Below are 23,499 nucleotides of genomic sequence, written 5' to 3' on the forward strand. Positions count from 1 at the left end.
ATCTCATTTGTACACAATAATAAATATTAACGACTATCTATGTGATATATAATGTTTGATTGATTGATTTAATGTTTGAATGAGTGATCGGAATGATCCCGACAAGTATGTTGGTGAAAGATTGGATCAGTAACTCTTGCCCTTGTTGGACATCTTGTGTAGCTTGTGTGAGACTACGTCACCAAGTCGACGACCATGTAGTTTGTGAATGATCAGTACTGCAATGAGTGTGATAAAGATGATGCCTCCAACTATGGGCACTACAGTGATGACGATCAACTTCCATGATACCTTGGTACCATCTCCATCTTTGCTGTTGTCATTACAATCAGAGTTTGGATCAAGAACATTGGCCTGATCAAACAATACAGAGAAGTCTGGATCAACTATACATCGTTGAAGACAATGTGGGAGATTGATACCGATCAATGTAGATGTATCGGAGGTGTTGATGATCTCATTGCGTGAGATGGCCGGTCTACCATCGGACAATGCATAATGTAGGAACCGACCAAATAGTTCGACACCATTGCTGTTGATCACCTTGAGGTATTGGACATTGTCCAATTGATCGATTGACACCACATTCTTTGTTCCACAACGACTGGTGTCATTGATCAATGATCCATCCTTGTGAAGCAACACTCGAAGTGAGTTCAAGTTCGACTTGAATGTCCATTGATCGATGGTCACGGTCACCTTGACAGAGTTGGCAGGGTACACAACTGTTTGTCCAGCAAACTCAATGGTCCTTGAACTGGAGAACACATCAATCTGAAGTGCAACACTGAGGTCTGATTGATCGGGAGTTGGTGAAGTGATGTTGTACACATAAGATGTCACTCCAGTTGATGTGATTGTGTTGAATGATACGTTGTCTTGTGTTGATACAACATAGACCACCTCACCAAAGTTGTTCAACTCTTGTACTCCAACAATGGCAAACATGAATGTCTCGTTGCCAGCCTTGATCGTTGTGCTTGGACTTGAAGTGTTTGAGATGACATCCACGCTACCAGGTGTGAGTGTCGACTCACAATAGTGACCTCCAAAGCCATTCAAACATTGACATTGTCCAGCTACACAGTTGCCATTGCCATTGCATAATGATTGAGTGCCACAATCATCTGGTATCTCATCGGGGACTGTGTATGATCAATCATTATGAGTTAGTATATTTCCATTCCATCAATCAATCATTACAGTACATATTACTAATGTGCGATTGGAGATGAATGACTCGGCATTGATGGTGAGGGCAAGGTCTGCGTATCCACTCTTCAATAGGACACCTCCGTTGTATGTGCACTGGATTGTGGATGAGCTGCTGCTTGATACAATCCATCCAACACCATTGATTGAGACTGATACCTTATCAATGTAGTTACCAAAGAATCCAAAGAATGATATACTTGTACTACTCACTTTGGTTGGAGTGAATGATGAAATTGATGGATACTCTGTTGTTTGATTGATTGAGTGAGTGAGTCAGTTAGACATTGATTGAATGCTGTGAGAATGGATACTTACGATAATTGACCATGTTGTAATCAATGTCTTGATTGATGTTTGAGATAGTTATTCGGTTGTTTGTGTTGGGGAATGCTGTTGTTGTTGTGCTCACATTGGCACTTAGCATTGATGCACTGACAGTCAATGATGTGGTCACACCATTATACTTTAGATTATAAGTAAGAGTGACATCAAAAGTACCTAATATCTTGATCAACCATTGATCATAAAACTTATCAACTGAAGCCTTGGTGATCACCGTTGCTAAAATATCAATCAAATTTGTTAATATGATTGATTGATTCATGTTTGTGACAGTATTGGTGAGGATACTTACCATCAGTCACCCATGAGACACTCCTGGATATTGAGTACTTTTGAGAGAATACCAATGATTGTGATCCAGAAGGACTGGCAACATTGTATCTAAATATGAGTGTGATGTTTGTTAGTTCGTCTTTGTTTTGAGATGGTTGGAGGATCGATTGGTGGATGGATATATACTTGAATCGTTCATTTGGTAAAAGGAGAGTGAGACCAGGTGTCTGAATATCTTGACCATATCCAAGATTCTTGCCTCTGATTGTAATTGAATTCTCTGTTGGTAACTTGACATACTTTGTTGTATCAAGTGTTGTATCTAAATGAATGAATGATTGATTGTTAGAGAACGCGACTCAATTAATTGTTGTCACTGATACATACTACAAATAAAGGTAGAGAGGTCAATTTGCATAGGAGGGAAGGATGATTGCATATCACTCCAAGCACAGAAGAAACAATCAGGTATCCTAGACTTATTGGTAAGAGCGGTGCCAGTGAAACTGACTGTAGCAGCACGACAATAACTATCTGGAATTGGTCCAGCAAAGAATGGATTATTGCTAAAGGTCAGTCGAGTTATATTAAACTCTGGTAGTGGACCTGTAAAGTTGTTGTTACTGGCATCCCTACAAATTCAATTATTGAATCTAGATTTGTAAGTGATCAATCAATCAATTAATTAAATGTTTGACAATGTCCTTTCTTACCATATTATTGTTTCATAAGTTTGGGAATTATCCTTGAATGTGTTCAAAGGAGGATATGTTGACAATTTGGAATCACTCTGATCACTAATATTATGTTTGGTCAGTATTGAAACAATTAATAAAATAATATAATTCGTAGTACTTACAGTTCCAATAAAGGTACCAGTTGGACATCATTGATATTGGATACAATACTATGGAAAGAATGAAATAATTAATTAATTAATTCGGAAATTAAATCCATCCAACTTACAAATTCTCTAGTTTTGGGACAATAGTTCTAAGATCCGAAGGTATAATATTTGATCCAAATATATCCCTATTATATTAAATATTGTTAATATATTATTAGTTTGTGTTTGAGAAATTGTGGAACTTACAGATAATCCAATGCAGGAGCATTAATAAAGTAAAAGTTACCCTTTGGTGTAGCCCAATGATCAACTCTCTCATAATATACTCTCTGTAGAGTAGTATGATTGAAGTAGAGGTCAATTGGATTGTATGAAGAGATGAATCTATATCAAGTTTGTAGTTTCATAAGTTAATCAATTACTAACTCTCTAAATCAACAACAGTTACAACTTACACTGGGTTGGTAGGATATAAAGCTGGAAGTGTAAAGTCACTTATTGTAAAGGATGTATACCGTGTCTGGTGTTCAGGGTACATTATGTTCCTATATTATTGGAATTGATTAGTCATTGGACAAGCTTTGAAACTCTCCATCTAGTGAATTATAGTATTTACAGATCTTGCATGAGTGGGTAGGATATTGATGGATTGAGATTGATCTGATATGATGGGTCTGTGAATGTTATTTTCTGAAGTCTGATCAATCTACAACGTTGTAGAAACTGCTCAGGTACATCAGAATCAATGGTAATATTGACAAATTCACTGTTTGATAAAGTTGATTGATTGATTGTTAAGTAATGGATTTCAATAATCTTTGATTGATCACTTACAATCCTCCTTTCTTTATGAATTGTGGATAGTTGACATCAAACTTGATTATTATCTCTATACTATTATGTATTCTACGGGTGATTGAATGATATTAGTAAACAATGGTTAGAGGTGATATTATATTAAAATATATTATTATAATTTTAGTGACATACTGAATTGATACTAATTTAGTGTTATTGGCTGTATCCAACATTGTAAGGATGTTTTGCAGTTGGTATTCTAGGTTGTCTGCTTCSGTTCAATAGTGATATATATCATGTTTGGAAAGTATAACTCCTTTAACAAAGCATCTGGCATTCCATTGTCAACTGCTGGTCCAGCATATCCATTGAATACACTGTTTAATTCATTGATTGATTAATTGAATTAGTAATGTTTAAATGAGTGAGTTAGAGTGAATGTGAGTGTGATGGACCCTACATTGATTTAATGGTATCTCCTGTGCAGGTAAGAGTGTCACTGGTACTTGTGGGGAGGACTTTGTCACAGGTTGTTGCTGTCATATTCCAATTCAATCGATACTGTTGTATCAACCATCGAAGTGATGCCACTACAAAGTGTAGATCAAGTGTTTGATCGTTAGAATGAAACATTGATATCAACTATACCAACATACACTCAGCCGGGTTGAACTGGGATTGTACCTCTTCCACTGAGCTGCCAATCACCAAGATACATATGATCACTAACATAGAGATACTACTCGTCATTGTTTGTTTGATTGATGGATTGAATGAATGACTGATTAGGATACGAAGTTGTTTAATGGTCAATTCTGAAGGGTCGGGAACACGTCAGTTGATCATAATCATCACCAGAGAAATACTTTGATAAATCTATTAATATCCGTTCAGATAAAATGTAATATAGATATCAACTTCATATCAATCTCACTTGGGTACTCGAGCCTCATTCTCCCCCGACTTTTGGCACCCAAAACCCCCATTTTTGACGTGCGACAACCTGATTGATCGCTCAATCATGTGGCGACTCTTCACTCATTCGGGGTTACAACCATTCAAAGTCATTCAGTGATTGCTGATCTATTTATGATTTGTAATATTTTTAAAATTATTTGTTTGATTGATAGTGAACTTTAGTATCTGTATCTGCCAATCTCATCCTTGACATCTTGCTCCTTGACATCTTCTTTAACTTATGTGACACTACATCTTTGAGTCGTCTACCATGAAGCTTGTGAACGATCACAACTATTAAAACTGTGATGATTATGAATGTGGCTACAATCGGGATGACAATGATCACTATGAGCTTCCATGATACACTTCCAGCCAAACCTTTGTTATCCTTGCCACCTTTACACTCATCATTGTAATCTGGGTCCAATAAATTGGCATCAGAGAACAACACTGTAAAGTCAGGGTCAACAATACATCGTTGAAGACAATGTGGGAGATTGATACCGATCAATGTTGATGTGTCAGTGGTGTTGATGATCTCATTGCGTGAGATGGCAGGTCTGCCATCGGACAATGCATAATGTAGGAATCGACCAAATAGTTCGACACCATTGCTGTTGATCACCTTGAGGTATTGGACATTGTCCAACTGATCAATTGACACCACATTCTTTGTTCCACAACGACTGGTGTCATTGATCAATGATCCATCCTTGTGAAGCAACACTCGAAGTGAGTTCAAGTTCGACTTGAATGTCCAGTTATCGATTGTCATGGTGAGCTTGACAGAGTTGGCAGGGTATGATACACTCTGTCCTGCAAAGTCAACAGTCCTTGGAACAGTAGACACATCAATCTGAAGTGCCACTCTCAAGTCTGATTGATCAGGGGTGGGTGATGACAGGTTGTACATGTATGATGTCACGCCAGGTATGGGGGTAGAAATGTCATATGATAAGTTATCTACTGTTGACACCAAGTTGACTGGATCACCATAGACATCCAACTCCTGTACACCTATGATTGCAAACATAAATGTTTCGTTGGCAGTCTTGATTGTTGTGGCTGGGCGGACGGCGTCCGATGTAATGTCCACTCCAGTAGTTGATCCTTTAGACTCACAATAGTTGCCTCCAAAGCCTGTTGAGCATTGACATCTCCCATTCACACAGTTTCCATTTCCATTACAACTGGATTGTGCTCCACAATCATCTGGTATCTCATCTGGGACTGTGTCATTATTAGTTTGATTGATTGATTGAATGAATGAATGAATGAATGAATGAATGATACATACATATGACCAAGGTACGATTTGAAATGAATGATTCACCATTGACTATGAGTGAGAGCTCTGCATATCCACTTTTTAGATTTCCATTGTTGGTACATTGGATCATGGATGAGTTTGAGTTGGTGACTGTCCAACTGGCTCCATTGATTGTAACTAATACCTTATCAAATATATTGCCAAAGTATCCAAAGAAGGTGATACTAGTACTACTAACTCTGGTTTTGGTGTACGAAGATATTGATGGATATGCTAATATTTGAATGATTGAGTTGTTAGAGACCGAATTAATTAGTCATAATGATGTTGTAAACATACGATCATATGTTAGAGTGGTCTGGAACACTTGATTGGGGTTGGTTATGGACACCATGGACTTCAATCCAAATGTTGCCGTGGATGTACTGATGTTGGCACTGAGCAAAGATACGCTAACTGTCATTGGTATGTCAATGGATGAACCAACTTTGATTGAATAGGTATAAGTAAGATCGAATGTGCCCTGTATCTTAATCAACCATTGATCATATAATTTATCAATTGATCCTTGACCGATTATGGTTGCTATACCAACATTATTGGTTAATACAACATTAAGGTAGTTGGAAGTATGTCTGAGGACACTTACCATCTGTGATCCAAGAAACACTCTTCGATATTGAATACTTTTGGGAGAAGACAACATATGATGATCCAGCAGGGCTAGGTACTTTGAACCTAATTGAGAGTGAAGGGGCGAGTCAGAGAGTGGGCGGCAAGTCTTGATCAATCAATCAAAGTTTTGTTCAAACATACGTGAATCTTTCATTGCGGATAAGAACACTCACGCCAACACCCATATCACTGTCCAATCCAAATCCTAGGTTCCTTCCTCTAATCGTGATCGTGGTCTCATTTGGACTCTTGATATACGTTGTTTGATCAAGAGTTGAGGCTAAGTATAGTATTCATAATTGAATTAATCAATGAGTAAATGATATGTTGATCAATTCGATGATGTAAGTACTTACGACATGTGAATGTAGGTGGTTTGACTACTGTTGGAGGGAAGAATGGACTGCTGTCAGCCCAGGAACAGAAGAAACAATCTGGAACTGTGACCAGGGCTGTACCAAGGAAGTTATATTCTTGGCGCGACAATATGTCTCTGGAATAGAACCATTAAAGAATGGATTTCCGGATAGATCAACATTGGTTAGATTGAATGGTGGTAGAGGTCCTGTATGATTGTTGTTTTGGGACTCCCACCATTGAAGAGGAATAGTCATGTCTGGATTGGAATGGAATGTATCCAAAGGTGGATATGTTGTCAGTTTTGCATTATCCTGGGCCCTAAAATATATATATACAAGTTTAGATTAATTCATTAATTGATTGGAGACTGTGATTGATTTAATACTTACACCCAAGTAACAGGAACATGTTCAAACTCATTGGTATTAAAAGTTGATCTTAGATTGATGAAAGTTTGGTATTAATTAATTGATTGATTGATAGATTGAATTTTTAATTCTATATTACTTACATTGTGTCTAGATTCGGAAGAATTGCTCTTAGATCAGATGGTATTATTTGTATACCCTTCAAAGCTCTTGGGGAATTTCAAAACGATTGATTGTCAGAGCCACCAGCTGGATTTGATTCAGATCTTTGTTTCAAATTGATAATACTTACAAATAATTCATTGCTGGAGCTTTGACTATATATAAATTATTCCTTGTTGTTGTCCATGAATTGATCTTTTCATAATAACTAAAATAAATAATGTTATTAATTATAATTAATAATTAATAATTAATTAATTAATAGATAGATAATAATAATCATACTTACATTCTCTGTTGAGTTGAATGATTAAAATATAAGTCTATTTGATTGATTGACTTAATGATCCTATATTTGTATATTAATATATATAAAAATTCTTGAAGGTAGGTACGTGGGGATGATACTTACACAGGACTACTTGGAGTTAACGATGGAAAGTGGTAATCATCAAGTGAGATGTTGGTGAACTTGGTCTGCTGTGCTGGAAACAGGATAAACCTATGAATATATGGTTTTTTGTTAGATAGTAGGTTAATATTTATATATTATAATCAGATATTAGACTAACAACTTACACCTCCTTCAAGTTTTGGTGAACAAGGTCTGTGTTAAAGTTGATCTGATAGGAGGAACTTGAGAATATACAATCAGCAATTCTAAATCCAAAACATCTGGCTATAAATTGCTCAGGAACATCAGAGTTCAGTGTGATGTTTACAAGCTCACTATTATTTGATTGATTGATGGGTGAAATAATATTTAAAATTATTAATAATATTATTGACGATTAATTTAATCGTCAAATAATACATACTATGAGATATTCTGGATATTAATAGGATAGTTTTGATCAATTGATATTCCAATATCCGGTGATGCTGTGAGTCTATTAAGTATATTTGAATGTCAGGACATATATATTATTATTATTATCATCATTGTTAATAACTTACTTGATTGTAACTAATTTGGTATTTTGGTTATTGTCCAACAGGGTCAGAATATTCAATGAAGGTATCTTTGGCTGAGTGATATTGTTGATGGAGAAACTGATTAGACTTGGGAATACTAATTGAGTAAGCAAGATGTCGGGCATTCCCTGGTCAACCTGGCCTATTCCACCTTCAGCAGTACTATTTAGGGTGGGTTTGTTAGTTTGTTTGAATGATTGATTATTATGTGATTGAAAGACTTACATCATCCATATAGACTCTGTACCGTTTACTGTAGAACATGATAGACCTTGAAAGTTGATTGCTGAACAAGTGTTGGCAGTCATACTCCATTTCAGTCTGTATTGTTGAATCAACCATCTAATTGATGTAACTTAATATTGACCGAATATGATTGATTGTTAGACGAATGCTGCTGGATGAGTATGTATGAATGAGTTATACTTACGATCCACTTGGTTCAACTGTGATTGAACAACACCAAAAGATGAGACCAACCATAAAGTAACAAAGAATATTAGTAAAGTCCTCATTGTTTGTTTGATTGTTGTGATCAGGGGAATGAATGAATTGAACGAAGTCTGTTGAGAATTGTTGTTGTCATTCATTGGGTATTCAACGAGATGACGATTGTCCGGTGGGAGTGAGTGAGGATGTATCAACCAATCCTATGCCTGAACGATCAAAAAATGAAGGGGCATCGGCACTGATCATACCCTCCAATTTGGGCGATCATCCACGAAACAGTGAAAATCATCTTGTTTTTGTTGTTGGGGCTCCAATCTTGAGGACCCAACTGGGTCTTCAAAAATATCTTACCTGATGATGGGTGAGTTCAAATCAGATAATCAATTGTTCAGTTTGGATGAATGATGACGATGGAATAGTTCCAGCCAGGGAGATAGGATAGATTTATCTAGTTTGATATCTTCTTTAACTTGTGTGTGACGACATCTCTAAGTCTTCGACCTTTGAGTCTACGTTTGATGATGGATACAGTGATGATTGAAACAAGGATGGTACCGACGATCACTGATACAATGATCACGGGCAACTTCCAACGATTGGTTTGATCGTCACATGGCTGTGGACTGGGGTTGACAAGCACTGAGAAGTCTGGATCCACAACACACTCATCCAAACAATGTGGCATATTGATGCCAATGAATGTTGATGAGTTTGTAGTGTTGATGATCTCATTGCGCGACAATGCTGGACGTCCGTCCGACATGGCGTATGGGAGGAAGCGTCCGTACAGCTCCACGCCATTGTTGTTGATCACCTTGAGGTATTGCATGTTGTTGAAGGGGTCCACTGAAACTACGCTCTTGGTTCCACAAACGCCAGTGTCATTGTTGAGTGTGCCATCCTTGTGCAACACCATGCGTAGAGTGTTCAAGTTTGATTGGAATGGCCAATGCTCGATGGACATTGTCAACTTGACAGAGTTGGGTGAGCAAGTGAATGTCTGTCCGGCAAACACCACAGTCCTCTCGACAGTAGACACATCCAGTCTTGATGACACCTTGAGATTGAGTGTTTGATTGAATGATGTCAAGTTGTAGATATGTGATGTCATCGTGTCTGTGTTGATGGTCGTGGATGTCCAAGTTGTGGTGAGCAACTCACTGACCAACTGACCAATCTGATCGAGTTCTTGAATGGCCACAACATTGAATAGGAAAGTGGCACCCTCTGACTTGATTACAGTCGCAGGACTACTTGCATCTGGAGTGATCACTACCACACCATCATTGGTCCTTGACTCACAATAATATCCACCAAAGCCCTTGGCACATTGACACCTTCCTTCAACACATTGTCCATTTCCACTACATCCACTTGACGCACCGCAATCATCAACAATACTTGATGATGCTATGTTTGATTGAGTCAGTTAGTGATTGATTGGCCATGAGCGAGCGAGTGATTGACTTACATATCAGGAGGTATTGATCTGATTGGAATAGCTCCCCATTGATGGCAAGTGATAGGTTGGCATATCCAGGCTTCAATTGACCAGTGGTAACATTACATATGAGTAGTGATGAGTTGATGAATGCTACTCTACATCCAAGACCATTGATGGTGACATTCAATGTGGCATTGGTAATAATACTAAAGTATCCATAAAATGCAATGTCCTTGCTATCCGTTGTTGTCTTGGAGAATGATGATATAGATGGATACTCTGAAATATGTGGAATAGATGATGATGTTAGTATGATTGATTGATTGAGTGATTGATTAATGATGGACATACTCATAATTTGAATTGCACCAACCTTCTTTTGGTAGTTATTCAGGACACCAACTTGTTTGGGCATCCTACTCATGGTAGTCGCAGTCACAATACATTTAATAAAGTTGGGAGTGACTTGTGTGGCCACCATCGTTTGAAGATTGACTGATATGTTATACTGAAGGTTGACGTCAAAGTTACCCAATACAGTGATTTCCCAATCACTATAATATCTCTCTGCAACTGCCCTGCTGACCATTGTGACTGTGAAGTGAATGATGTAAGTTAGTGATTGATTGAGAGTGTGAGTGAGGCAATACATACTATCTGTGGCCCAATTGATTGACTTGCTAATAGAATCACTGATGGAGAATTGTAGATTTCCTGGTCCATTTGGAGTTGGTGGTGTATATCTAAAGTATTGGATTGATGTATAAGTATTGAGTGCACTCAATCAATCAATCAAATCAACCAAACTTACACAAACTGTTGATTGGGAACAAGACACTTCAATCCTGGAGACATGTCTCCATCAACTCCAAATCCAAGGTTTGATCCAGTGATTGTGATCGATGTCATATTGGTCGTTGGTGTCATCAAGAAGACTTTGAGGTCAATTGATGAGTCTAAATGTATGTATGAATGAATGAGTGATTGATACATGGGAGGTGATATGGTCTCAATGTATACATACTACATGTAAATCCGGAGGGTAGACCCGACATTAGAGAACCACTGAATAGACCTTTGGCCTTTGTCCATGCACATAAGAAACATTCTGGTACATTCTTGAGTGCTGTATCTTGGAAGGACATTTGTTCCAATTGAAGACTACAATAATGATCTGGTATTGGTCCAGCGAATGATGGATTCTGTGATACCGTAATACTTGATATACTTGGATACACTGGGAGTGGTCCTGTTATGTTATTGCCATAGAGTGTTCTAGTTGTTGGTGTTGTATGTGATTAGTCATCATTCATTCGATCATATCATGAGTGAGTGAGTGTAACAGCATAACATACAATGATTGAACTAGACCATTGGACTGATTGTTGAATGTGTCAACTGCTGGGAATGTAGTGAGGTTGGACCAAGTATAGGACAACTCATTCAGATTATCAAATTGAATGACATTAGCTGAACAATACGTTATTGATCTGTTATGGTATTGATAGAGTATTAGTTAGATTGGATCATTCATCCAGTGCTCATGAACACTTACGCAGCAGAGATGGATAGTGGCCTCAAATCGTTTGGTGTCGCTTTGAAATTGTTTAGATTACTAATCAATGATTGGTCTGGATTAGTATCATCGTCCAACTTCAACCAATGATATTACAATACTTACAGGTTAGCCAATGAGTTTGCTCGTATGATGTTAAGTGTGCCTGGTGCAAGATTCTGTGGAGTCCTCTTCAATGACAGCCATGTGATATTGGTGTGGTTCAAGGTCACTCCAAGTTGAGTTGGCGATGTCATGGTCCTATTCATGTCGTCATTGCTCAAGTTAGTCACATGATTGATTGGATTGAGTGAGTGATTGATACATACAACTCATCCAAAAGAGGGAAGCTACTATCATTGATTGGATATATACTGCGAACTTGTGTCGATGGGAAATCAATGTTACTGGATCGATGAATGGATGAATGGATGGTCAGTGTGACGATTCAACACGTGAACGTGATTAGTGTACACTTACATCGTTGTCAGTTTGCTGTGTATGGATGCTGGATTCAGATCAATCTGTCCACCAGTTGGCTCTGAGAATACACATTGATTGATCTTGATTGATTTGAGTCGGGTGATGAACTTCTCTGGTACTATCTGCTCAATGGTAATCTGATTGAACTCTCTGCTCATCGACCAGTGGGTGTGATTGGTAAGTTCATTCGTTCGTTCATTCATTCATCTACGTAACAACAATCGATCAAACATACACTGTGTCCAATGGTATATATTGTGGATAGAAATCAGAGATGAGGATACTGAGTGCTGTGTTGTACCCAAGACTACATAGTTATATGTTAGTCAAATGACTGATTGAATGAATCATTGATTGACTTGTACGTTACCTGATACTGGTCAACTTTTCGTTGCCTTGTGTATCGAGCATTGCCATTACATTGGCTGTTGTGTTGGCCATTTGGTAGGGTGAACCTGAGGCCATGATACTGATGGACTTTAAGTTTGGAAATACTAGTTGTGTAATAGAAACATCCATAGGTATTATTACAGTCAAGCTGATCTGTGCATTGCTAGAAAGTGATTTGGTAGTCGTCAGGTCAGTAAGTCATGTGATTAATTGACACAACATAACACAAACATGAATGATGTTTGCTTACATTTCAATGACAGTCAGCTCTGATCCTTGAGTGGTACAGATGAGGTGTTCTGATGACATGCCTACGCATGTTGTCGCGGAGACATTCCAGGGAAGACTAAACTGTTGAGCTAACCATCTCAATGACTTTACTAAATATGGGGTGGGGAGTGGGAAGGCCAACAATGATCAATAAGTGTCAGACTATGATGATTGAGTGATTGAGTGATTCAGTGAATAAGCACATACATTCGGTTGGATTAATCTGTTGTGCATTCGTTTGTAATATACATATGCAGTTGATCAATATTATGATCAGAGCAAATACCTTGTTAAAGTCGCGACTAACTGTCTTCATTTCCAAAAACAAATAATATTTGTACAACAACAAGTATGATAATAATAATGTTTAAGATTAAAGGTCACCGATACAGTAAGATAGGAGCCATGTGAAGGACAGTCACACCAAGATCAATTCAGTGAATAGACAGGTTGATTTTTGATTGATCACCCCTTCACCACATCGGATCACAAATATCCAATCACTTAAAATCTAAACAAGATTGATTAGAAAAAATATTAATAAATCATTAATTAATTATTTATAACTAAATATCAATGAATTTGAACAAATAAAAGAGATTAGAGAAGGAAAAAGGTTATGGACTAGAAGGGTATCGATCCCTTTACCTCTCGCATGCTAAGCGAGCGCTCTACCATCTGAGCTACAAGCCCTTGATGGCCAAAAAAGATTTTACAGCGCTTTTATTCATTCCTAAATGGCAAATCCCATAATTCTTTCTTTCAAACTCCTCCATTTCTATCAAAAGATCTCACCAGAACCTTCTTTAGGTCACTTGTACAAGAAAGTCAAACAAATAAACTTGAATGATATTTATGTAAACTCTTACGCAACTTTGTAAAAGTTTGGTAATTCAAATTAGACTTATTTTGAATTCTTTTTGTTTTTATGATTTGAATGTGAGATGGAAGCGAGCGAGAGACTCAATGCCTTTCAACAACAAGCACTTGGTTAACTCACATTCATCTCTCACGTTCATTCGACATCCACTAGATATCACCAACAATGCCTTCCGTCTCTGTATGTAACTAGAGTAACATTGTTTGGTACCAGTGCATATGTCAATCCAATACACTACCATGTCACCAATCACTCTCAGTTCATTAGTAGTAGTCGTAGTAGTTTAGTCAATCAACAACATTCAAAGCATCACCAGTACATATATCAATCAATACTTATTTGATTGATCATTTGTTATTGGATAATCGTTGCAAGTTGTTTGATTCATAAACAAACATACATTACGAACAATACGAAAGAATTGAGATGTAGACAATGTAGTCTGGTCTGATGATAAAGCCTGGTCCAACAACAATAATCTCTATCCTCGTCAACCTTCAACCATTTCTGTAGTATATCAATAGTGTACAATACAAATAGAGTCAATGTTCCAACTAAATGTATATGTAACCGATGTTATACTTTAACAACATCATTACATGTAATAGACATTTGCGTTGTGTACTATATCTATTTGTATACACTTCTATGAAATGGATCACGAATCAACACGAGTCAACAACGACCCAACAAACCAACAAGATATACTAACATGCCCATCCTCTCTTTCTATCTATCTCCAACAACAACAGAGAACCACCAAGTCGCCCAAGTCGGCTCTCAGAAGAAAGTCCAACCACAAGTTCACCATCGACTGCACTGCCCCAGGTGGAAAGATCCTCGATGTCGCCTTGTTCGAGAAGTTCCTCCACGACAAGATCAAGGTCAAGGGAAAGGCCGGAAACCTCGGTAACGATGTCACCATCACCCGTGAGAAGTCCAAGATCGTCGTCCAGGCCACCATCCCATTTCTCCAAGAGATACTTGAAGTACCTCACCAAGAAGTTCTTGAAGAAGAAGCAGATCCGTGATTTCCTCCGTGTCGTCGCCTCCAACAAGAACACCTACGAGTTGAGATACTTCCAGATTGCTGACCCAGATCAGCTTGAGGAGGACAACGAGTAAACTGTTCATTCGTTGTGATCATCTGCTCGTTATCGTCTGTTTATTGGATGGATGTCCATAAATAAACGTTCGAATCAACCAATCAATCTTATTATCATTGTCTTCTTCTCTCCTCCTTGTCTTTATCTTTGTTGGCGTTGTTTGGCTAGACTAGTCTAGTTTATTACATGTTAACAATTAATATACATTATACAATATATTCTATAGACCTTGCAATAGTTTATCAATGTCGGCATCGGTAACCTTGCTGGCCGGTTCGCTGTCTGATAGCAGACTGTCTCGAGAAGTGGCAGGCATCCTAGAGTAGTTATCCATTGATATCTCATCAACAATCTGTGACAGTACATTGTCTGCTTCGGTATCCACTTCATCATCCTCAAACATAGATTGTAGCATCCTATATATCATTCAATCAATCATGTTAGTAGTTGTTCGTACATTGCATTGTCAAGATTGATACATACTCATCTGTAACATCTGCATGATGAACTTGCTTCTGATACTCCATCATTGTCTTTTGCATCTGAGCGACATCATATTGCTTGTTGGCAACATTCATTGCCTTGGTGGCCGTTCCCATTGCCTTCATCATTGTATTTGCTGATTGCATTGTCTAGATATGTTCCATAAATTACATGTTAGACTTGATCTAGCCTCGTCAAGGACCTGTCTGTTAATGTCTATATCTTACCGTTGCCTTTGAAGATACACCCATCATTGTGGTCTTCATTGCTCTAAGTTTATCCTTCTGTTCTCTTATCCTAACGATTTCCTTTGCCAGAGTTCTTGCATTTGCCTCCTGTCCTTTCTTGGCCAAAGCCTTGACCTGTGTGATTACGACCTTCTCCTGTTGGTCCAACTGTACAATCTGTTTATCAAGATCACGTTGTGACTTGTTCAAGTCTTTCTTTGTCTCTTTCAATACCTCTTTATGATTGTTTAACTTTATCGTTAATGAACAATGTCCCTCTATCTCTCATTCAATAATCTCATCCATTCATTCAATCAATGTAAGGTACATACTAGCCGGTTCCTTTTTATCATTGCCTCCGAATAAACTCATGTTTAACTTATTTATTAGGCTGTATATATGTATATATGTATATATTATGTTGTTGTTATTGTTATAGTATCTGTATTAATATATTATTTGTTATGAATAAATGAATGAATCTGGAAGTTGATGTAAATTACGTTGTCTCAATTTCACAAGATGAGCTGGCCCACCCCACCCGAACAACCACATCGATTGATGACCTCCTCGAATACCAGGACCAATTCAAAGTCATTCTTGCTCTTGTTTATCACTTAAACACAAATACTACTACTACTACTACTTCTCAATCAATCAATCAATCATCAATCAATCTCAAACCAACAATCAAAGTCGAGTCTCTATCAACAAAACTATGACTTTGTCTTTGGTTGTAACCAAACTACTGACCAACGTAGATTCGATTAGATTCAATCCATCTAATGCAATCCAATTGCATTCCATTTCAACGATCACCTGATTGAATTATGTGTTTGCACCGACAATGCCTCTATGACATTCATATTGGGGTGATCGATAAGTGAGATAACTGTTGAGTTATGTGTGTTTATGTTTGAAAGAATGAAAGAGAAAGGGAGAGAGGTAATCAATTGAATTGTGAAAGAGAAATGGATGAGGTGTGAGTGTGTGTGAGTGAATGGGACAAACGGGACACTTGCTTCCAAAAGCAACAAAAAATCCCACGTGAAGCATGTGTGTGCTGTCATCTTGAGAGTAATTGGAGCAGGGAAGATGATGAGGTTGGTATTTATTTACTCATGAGCCACCAACTCAAACAGTTTCCAACTTGAGTGTATTACATTATCTCTCTTGTTTATGTTTAATTACATAGATACATAGATAATTATAACTTTGTTTAGGAACTCCAAAAAAAAAACAACAGGATATCAAAAGGTTGGTATTAAATATTTGCAGCGAAGGAGCAGACAGGGACACTCGGCACCGAATCATCCATTTCCCAATTTGAACATACACACACTCGCAATAATTAAAAAAACCAACAAGAACAGCAACAACTTGACCTGATTCATTCAATCCTAAGAAGGTCTTGTTTGCTCCATTTCATCTCTATCTCTTCAACCTCAACACACACATATAAACATCAACTCACACACCACACTACATACTTGTCACTCATCCGCTCATTATTCATTCATTCTTTCATTTCACTCATTCACACATACATATACATATACAAAGACAAGTTTACAACTACTCACACACTTAATCAAACATTGTCAATCAATATTATTAGTTCAATAGTTTACTTGCAGAAATAACAACAAAGTGAACAGTAGCTACAACCTTCAACAGCAGGAACAACAACAGTAGTAGAGAGCACATATACAAATAGAATTATCTTTATATATATATATACATATACATTGGATAGAGAGAGATGAGACCTTCACCACCAAAGCCGTGGGAAAAAGGAGCAACTGGAGGAGTAGGAGCAGGTAGTAGTAGTATGGTTGGCTCATCGCCATTGCCACCAACTACTTCAACTACATCAACGACACAAACAAATTCGATACATACTGGCGGTGGCCCTGGACAGTCACGGCTCACTAGATCGGGATCACCCAATGGAACCACCTCGAATCAGTTGACGACGCGTCCAAGGACCCCACAGCGACCGTGGGACACAGGCTACTCATCAGGCGCAGGTGAATACGGGGGCATGTCATCAACGTCGTCCCGCTACGGCGGTGCGTTTGGCAGCTCCTACGGCGATAGCTACGGAGGCAGCGGCAGTCTGTATGGCGGCGGTGGCGGTGGCTACGGCAGCTCATATGGAAGCTCAGGCTACGGAGGCTATGGCAGTTCGTACGGTGGCGGCGGCTATGGAAGCAGCAGCAGCCTATATGGAGGTGGCGGCTATGGCAGCTCATACGGTGGCGGCGGCTATGGCGGCTATGGTAGCTCATATGGCAGCTCGTACGGCGGTGGCTATGGAGGATATGGAGGCGGCTACGGCGGAGGCTATGGAGGCTATGGAGGCCGAGATGGAGAGATGTCCAAGAATCCCAATGGCTCATGGATGGAGACCCTACATTCAATTGTCGATACATTCTCAAGGTTCTCATTCCTACTCAATTCAAACTTTGATGCAGTCCGTGTTTCATTTACATCTGTTATAAGGTAACTAACTAATAACACGATGAGTCACAGTGAGTGCATGGGCATGGATACTAACTTAACACAATCAATCAATCAATATAGACTGTGTCAAAGCATGAGCCATTTCAGCAATGAGGTATTCCTGATGCTCAAGACGTTTACATTCTTCAGACTGTTCCAGTCAGTTTCAAACAAACTGATCAAGTTGGTCAGGATAATGCTTGGCAAACCAAATATAGATACGACAAAGATAGTGGATGGATTGGATGTCAATGTAAGTCTACTGCGCGGCAATCAATCAATCAATGACTCGCTGACTCACTGACTCACTGACTCACCAATCAAATTAGGACTTCCAAAAGTTTGAGAAGAAACAGGGACCTCCAAGTATTACAACATTTGTTGTGATTATTGCCATTACATTCATTGGAATACCGATGCTCATTGGCCAGATGATAAACTTCTCGAGACGTAAACGAGGAGAGGCCACTCAGCTGGATAAGAGCTGGGATGACGTGACAAGGGTGCGAGCCATCGCCGACTTTGACTCGGAGACTCCACGCGACCTCCCACTCCGTGAGGGAGACATCATCAATGTCATTGGCAAGCCACACCAGGAGTGGTGGGAGGGCGAGTTGAACGGCCGGACTGGACTGTTCCCAGCCAACTATGTACAAATAATTGATCAATCAAATAGCAGTAGCAGCAACACCAACAATACCAGTAGCCTAGGTTTCGATGACAATCAACAACAAGAACAACAACAACATACAGCAACGACGCAACAACAACAACAACAACAACAACAATATCAACCATCACAAAAATACGCAACATATCAATCAAGACAATTTAATAATAATTATAGCAATATGAATGGAGTCAGTGGAAGCAGTAGCAGACAACGAATGTATTCACCATCGAAAGAACAGCAACAACAATATCAATATCAACAACAGCAGCAGAGGCTGGGATCGCCATCCAAGGACAACAATCCATCTTTTCATCAAGATGGAGCATCAACCTATCAATCAAACTAACTAAATATAAATACATATATTAGTAGTCAGTCAGTCAACAGTCTTTACATTGTCATTGTCCAAAGTTCATTGAATGATTTGTGCGAGGGTATGTGTGCGAGGGTATGTTGTTGATGAAAATTGCACAAAGTTGAGCATGTGATCTACTTTCAAGAACAATGAATGTGACCTCGTGAGGTCATTGTTGATTGATTGATTGAGTTGATACATATAATACAGGTTGCACAGAGTAATATCATCAACAAACAACATCATGGTCAGCGAAACATTGCCTCCAGCCGACATCAAAGGTATGAATGAACGAACAATCAATCAAACTGAATGAATGAATGAATGATATTGACTGACAATAACATGTACATAATATCATATTATAGGCTACATAGAGAAGACAGCAGAGTTTGCGGCAAAGTTTGGAGAGAGCTTCGAGAAGAAGGTTAAGGATAAGGAGAAGAATAACCCAAAGTTTAGCTTTCTTAATGCGGACGATCAATTTCATCAGTATTACTTGCAACGTATAGCTGCTGCGAAGGAGAAGCATGCAGCGGCAGCAGCAGCAGCAACAGCAGCAGCACAACCACCTCCTCAAGCACAAGCAGATACACCATCAAAGACAGATGCAGCATCACAGCAACCAACAACAGCGACACCACCCACGGCTGATGCCCTCGACAAGTCGATACAATCACCGCCACCAGCAGCTGCGGCAGCAGCCCCACCACCCCCACCTCCAGAGCCAGAGAAGCCCAAGCGTGTAGTCACTGAGCCTCTACCACTGCTCTTTGTTCTAGATATACCAGAGGAGATCTCTGCACTTGACTTGTAAGTTTAATTGATTGAATGAGTGGACGATCGACGACTGACACATATCTTCACTCACACAACAGGGATACAATGAGACTGACAGCACAGTTTGTTGCATTGAATGGCGAATCATTCCAACAAGGTCTGGCGAGTAGGGAGTCCAAGAACCCGCAGTTTGAGTTCCTTAAGCCGACACATCACCTGCATGAGTGGTACAGAGCATTGACAGACTCGTATGCTGTGGTGGTCTTCCCACCCAGGTTGATCAAAGAGACGCTAAAGATGCCAGACTATCAAGATAAGAACGCTATATTGGATCGTGCGATAAACAGGTTCGAATGGAATCAGCAGGAGCAGATCGCCAAGAAGAAGGCCGACGAGGACGCTGAGGAGGAGCGCGCACTCATTGCATCAATCGACTGGCATGACTTTGTCGTTGTGGACACGATCGATTTTGCTGACGACGACCTGTCGACGCTGCCGCCGCCCAAAACATTCGAGCAGCTGCTCAAGTTCCACGAGGAAGAGGAGGCGGCCGAGAAGAGCAGGGAGAACGACATGGAGGTGGAGATGGACACAGAGATGGACATGGACATGGAGCCCGTCAAGGAGCCCAAGCTCAAGGTCGTCAAGGACTACACCAAGACCACCAAGCCAATGGCTCAGACCAAGAAGATCACACAAGTCTGTCCAATGTGCAAGCAAGAGATACCATTGGATCAGATGGAGGAGCATATGAGGATCGAGCTGATGAACAAGAACGCGACCAAGAGGGATGCGCCTCAGGTGGCCATGTCGACGTTGGCCCAGGACGACGAGATTGCAAGGAACTTGCAGGCATTTGCAAACAGAAGAACGGATATCTTTGGAGACGAAGAAGTGGAGATTGGAAAGTCACTCAGACCCGAGGAGGAGCAGGCCGCAGCCGGTGAGCGAGTCGTCTGGGACGGACACAGTGGCAGTATTCCAAGGACGCAGACAGCGGCACTTGCCGCACACGACAAGTTGGTTCAGGAGCGAGAGAGAGCGGCACAGGAGCGAGAGAGGGCGCTACAGGACAGAGGCAGGCCAATGCATGGCATGCTTCCACCACCTGGCTACCAACACGGCATGATGCCCAACAACTATGTGATGCCAGGTATGATGCCTTTCATGCAAGGTGGTGCAATGCCACCACCATTCATGCCTGGTATGATGCCACCGCCTCCAATGCCTCCATCGATGGGCAACCCTTCAGAACAACATGCTGAGCAGCCACTAAAGAAGCAAAAGGTTGAAGACCTACTCATACCCGAGGAAGAGTTCATTCAGAACAATCCAGGGCCCATCATACTCACAATTGAGGCCACTCAATCAGAAGGAAATGTACAAACTCTGTCAATTACTCTACAACACAAGGATACAATATCGGTAAGTTCATCATTCATTCAATCAATCATTCAATCACGAACTGATACTAACATAACCCACAACAACAGACACTCAAAGAGAAGGTCAAGGAAACAATTGGTATCGCACCAAACAAACAGAAGCTTAAGGCACCTGGTCTGTCCATTCTAAAGGATCAGAACACGATAGCGTACTACAATCTAAAGACTGGAACGACGATATCACTCGGACTGAAAGAGAGAGGTGGCAGGAAGAAATAAAGTATTACGCGCACTTTATCATTGTAAATCCCATACTTATTTATGTTCATCCGATCATTGATGATGAACTTCACACTCATGTGATCATCATCGTCTTCCTCGTTGGAATAAGCAAGCAATTTAAATGTGATTGGGCGAGTGTGAGTGGGTGATGGTCAACTTCACAACTCAACACAACTTCAATGATGATCAAACACTCTACCATTCATTAATCCATTCATCTATTACTATACTTATAACAATCAAACATATAATTAAGATACAAGTACTGTGACGATGTCATTTGGACAAGGTACGAATCACTATGTTAACAAACAATGAATGGACTTTGGACTCACTGATCAATCAATCAAATCAATCAAATATAGGGAAAGACTCATCACAGTTGCAACAGTTCGTTGTCGGAGGTCTCTCCGGAATGGCTGCCGCTGCAATCACACATCCAATCGATTCACTAAAGGTTAGAATGCAACTACAGGGTGAGTTGGAGGCTGTCGCACATCCAACACCAAATGCAACATCTACTACAACGACAACAAAGATCCCTCAGTTCAAGCCTGAGAAAGGTTCACTCAAGATGTTATCACATATCAGTGAGACTGAAGGATTGTTCACCTTGTACAAGGGGTATGTTCATGCTCCTGTCCTGCTACGACACATCACTCATCCATTCACTCATTCAATCAATCAGTCTGTCTGCATCACTACTTCGACAAGGAACATACACAACTACAAGGTTTGGACTTTATGGAGTGTTTAAGAATATGTTGGTTACAGATAGCGTTGGTACTGCCGACCCATTCCCCTTCCACAAAAAGGTGCTGGTTGGTATGCTAGCTGGTGCCGGTGGTGCAATCGTTGGTACACCGGCAGATGTTATAATGGTGCGAATGCAGGCTGATGGCAAGCTGCCACCTGCACAACGAAGAAACTACACTGGTGCATTCAATGGACTGTATAGGATCACAAAGGAAGAGGGTCTGTTCAGTCTCTGGAAGGGATGCAGTCCCAACCTTATCAGAGCGATGTTTATGACTGCAGGACAGGTGAGTTAGTTACCTCGCTCCACAATGAGGTGCCGACTATCAATCATTCTAACTTGTCATCTCCTCCATCCATCCACATTTATCGATCATTCATAGATCGCATCTTACGACCAATCCAAACAGATGATGTTGGCATCTGGCTATTTCCAGGACAATGTTAAGACACATCTAATGTATGATTATGATCGGATGATCACGATCAAGCATGCCTCGTACTGACTCAATCAATCAATCAATCAAAATGTAGTGCCAGTACAATATCAGCGTTCGTTGCATCGTTGGTCACCAGTCCAATCGATGTCATCAAGACAAGGATTATGAATGCCAAGAAGTCAACACCAGCATCATCCACCGCGACTACACCTGGTGGCGTACAACAGCCACAACCTGTAGTCTACAAGGGAACGATTGATTGCTTTGCAAAGGTATGTGTATCCGTGCAGATTGAATGGGATATCTCGACTGACTCATTGATGCACAGACATTTAAGTCCGAAGGTATTGCAGCATTCTATAAGGGATTCGGACCGTACTTCATGAGACTAGGACCTCATACGATACTGACGTTCTTGTTCATGGAGCAATTGAACATTCTGTGGAAGAAGAGTTCATTGTATGTCTCCAACAAGTGACCTGGCGTCGTGTAAGTGTCAGGGCGCACTGAGCTGAGCACATCAATTGACGGCCTAGTTTGGTTGTGTGGCATCAGAGCGGTAATGCATCTCGCCACAAAGTGGCTGTGTGCACTTAAGTTGGATGGTTGGTTGGAACTGAACATTATCAATGTCGTTGCATCACTTGACCATCCATCCCGTCCCATCCCATCCCATGCACTTCCATTCGCAACCAACCGACCCATGCAAATGTACATTAAACCAGTCAGTCAGTTGTACATTTATTATTACATCAATGGACAAACCAACACAACTAGTTGATTGAAGATA

The 23,499-nt window shown here is 39.9% G+C and overlaps 9 protein-coding genes across 9 annotated transcripts; 4 read left to right on the top strand and 5 right to left on the bottom strand.

Moving 5' to 3' along the window:
- Window positions 1-126: 126 nt before the first annotated feature.
- On the bottom strand, window positions 127-3,708 carry SAMD00019534_055700 (hypothetical protein; the record flags this gene model as incomplete). The annotated part of the gene is made up of 14 exons (XM_012899061.1): window positions 127-1,145; window positions 1,389-1,460; window positions 1,531-1,776; window positions 1,850-1,938; window positions 2,017-2,152; window positions 2,218-2,462; window positions 2,544-2,627; window positions 2,690-2,737; window positions 2,797-2,862; window positions 2,924-3,061; window positions 3,133-3,222; window positions 3,294-3,443; window positions 3,512-3,583; window positions 3,668-3,708. The coding sequence occupies 14 exons, from the start codon at window positions 3,706-3,708 to the stop codon at window positions 127-129; spliced, it is 2,496 nt and encodes an 831-aa protein (XP_012754515.1).
- An 878-nt stretch (window positions 3,709-4,586) lies between these two features.
- Window positions 4,587-6,565, bottom strand: SAMD00019534_055710 (hypothetical protein; the record flags this gene model as incomplete). Its single annotated transcript, XM_012899062.1, has 5 exons — window positions 4,587-5,665; window positions 5,733-5,978; window positions 6,045-6,191; window positions 6,355-6,443; window positions 6,522-6,565. The coding sequence occupies 5 exons, from the start codon at window positions 6,563-6,565 to the stop codon at window positions 4,587-4,589; spliced, it is 1,605 nt and encodes a 534-aa protein (XP_012754516.1).
- A 1,113-nt stretch (window positions 6,566-7,678) lies between these two features.
- On the bottom strand, window positions 7,679-8,553 carry SAMD00019534_055720 (hypothetical protein; the record flags this gene model as incomplete). The annotated part of the gene is made up of 5 exons (XM_012899063.1): window positions 7,679-7,772; window positions 7,850-7,999; window positions 8,089-8,160; window positions 8,228-8,407; window positions 8,471-8,553. 5 exons carry the CDS (start codon window positions 8,551-8,553, stop codon window positions 7,679-7,681), a joined length of 579 nt encoding a protein of 192 aa, XP_012754517.1.
- Window positions 8,554-9,143: 590 nt separating this feature from the next.
- Window positions 9,144-12,876, bottom strand: SAMD00019534_055730 (hypothetical protein; the record flags this gene model as incomplete). The annotated part of the gene is made up of 14 exons (XM_012899064.1): window positions 9,144-10,105; window positions 10,167-10,418; window positions 10,491-10,733; window positions 10,794-10,882; window positions 10,951-11,095; window positions 11,164-11,414; window positions 11,495-11,629; window positions 11,695-11,754; window positions 11,821-11,955; window positions 12,024-12,101; window positions 12,175-12,327; window positions 12,413-12,484; window positions 12,548-12,730; window positions 12,818-12,876. 14 exons carry the CDS (start codon window positions 12,874-12,876, stop codon window positions 9,144-9,146), a joined length of 2,817 nt encoding a protein of 938 aa, XP_012754518.1.
- Window positions 12,877-13,882: 1,006 nt separating this feature from the next.
- Window positions 13,883-14,745, top strand: SAMD00019534_055740 (hypothetical protein; the record flags this gene model as incomplete). Its single annotated transcript, XM_012899065.1, has 2 exons — window positions 13,883-13,897; window positions 14,470-14,745. Coding segments are annotated over 2 exons (291 nt in total), but the record flags the coding sequence as incomplete, so codon positions are not given.
- A 298-nt stretch (window positions 14,746-15,043) lies between these two features.
- On the bottom strand, window positions 15,044-15,905 carry SAMD00019534_055750 (hypothetical protein; the record flags this gene model as incomplete). Its single annotated transcript, XM_012899066.1, has 4 exons — window positions 15,044-15,239; window positions 15,307-15,455; window positions 15,534-15,769; window positions 15,866-15,905. 4 exons carry the CDS (start codon window positions 15,903-15,905, stop codon window positions 15,044-15,046), a joined length of 621 nt encoding a protein of 206 aa, XP_012754520.1.
- A 1,390-nt stretch (window positions 15,906-17,295) lies between these two features.
- On the top strand, window positions 17,296-19,054 carry SAMD00019534_055760 (hypothetical protein; the record flags this gene model as incomplete). Its single annotated transcript, XM_012899067.1, has 3 exons — window positions 17,296-18,038; window positions 18,120-18,291; window positions 18,368-19,054. Coding segments are annotated over 3 exons (1,602 nt in total), but the record flags the coding sequence as incomplete, so codon positions are not given.
- Window positions 19,055-19,310: 256 nt separating this feature from the next.
- On the top strand, window positions 19,311-21,510 carry SAMD00019534_055770 (hypothetical protein; the record flags this gene model as incomplete). The annotated part of the gene is made up of 4 exons (XM_012899068.1): window positions 19,311-19,347; window positions 19,435-19,879; window positions 19,945-21,271; window positions 21,340-21,510. The coding sequence occupies 4 exons, from the start codon at window positions 19,311-19,313 to the stop codon at window positions 21,508-21,510; spliced, it is 1,980 nt and encodes a 659-aa protein (XP_012754522.1).
- Window positions 21,511-21,786: 276 nt separating this feature from the next.
- Window positions 21,787-23,187, top strand: SAMD00019534_055780 (hypothetical protein; the record flags this gene model as incomplete). The annotated part of the gene is made up of 6 exons (XM_012899069.1): window positions 21,787-21,802; window positions 21,879-22,137; window positions 22,202-22,556; window positions 22,653-22,729; window positions 22,804-22,981; window positions 23,038-23,187. The coding sequence occupies 6 exons, from the start codon at window positions 21,787-21,789 to the stop codon at window positions 23,185-23,187; spliced, it is 1,035 nt and encodes a 344-aa protein (XP_012754523.1).
- Between the last annotated feature and the right edge of the window lie 312 nt (window positions 23,188-23,499).

The sequence above is a fragment of the Acytostelium subglobosum genome (assembly GCF_000787575.1).
Source record: "Acytostelium subglobosum LB1 DNA, scaffold: scaffold10, whole genome shotgun sequence".
Classification (NCBI taxonomy): domain Eukaryota; phylum Evosea; class Eumycetozoa; order Acytosteliales; family Acytosteliaceae; genus Acytostelium; species Acytostelium subglobosum.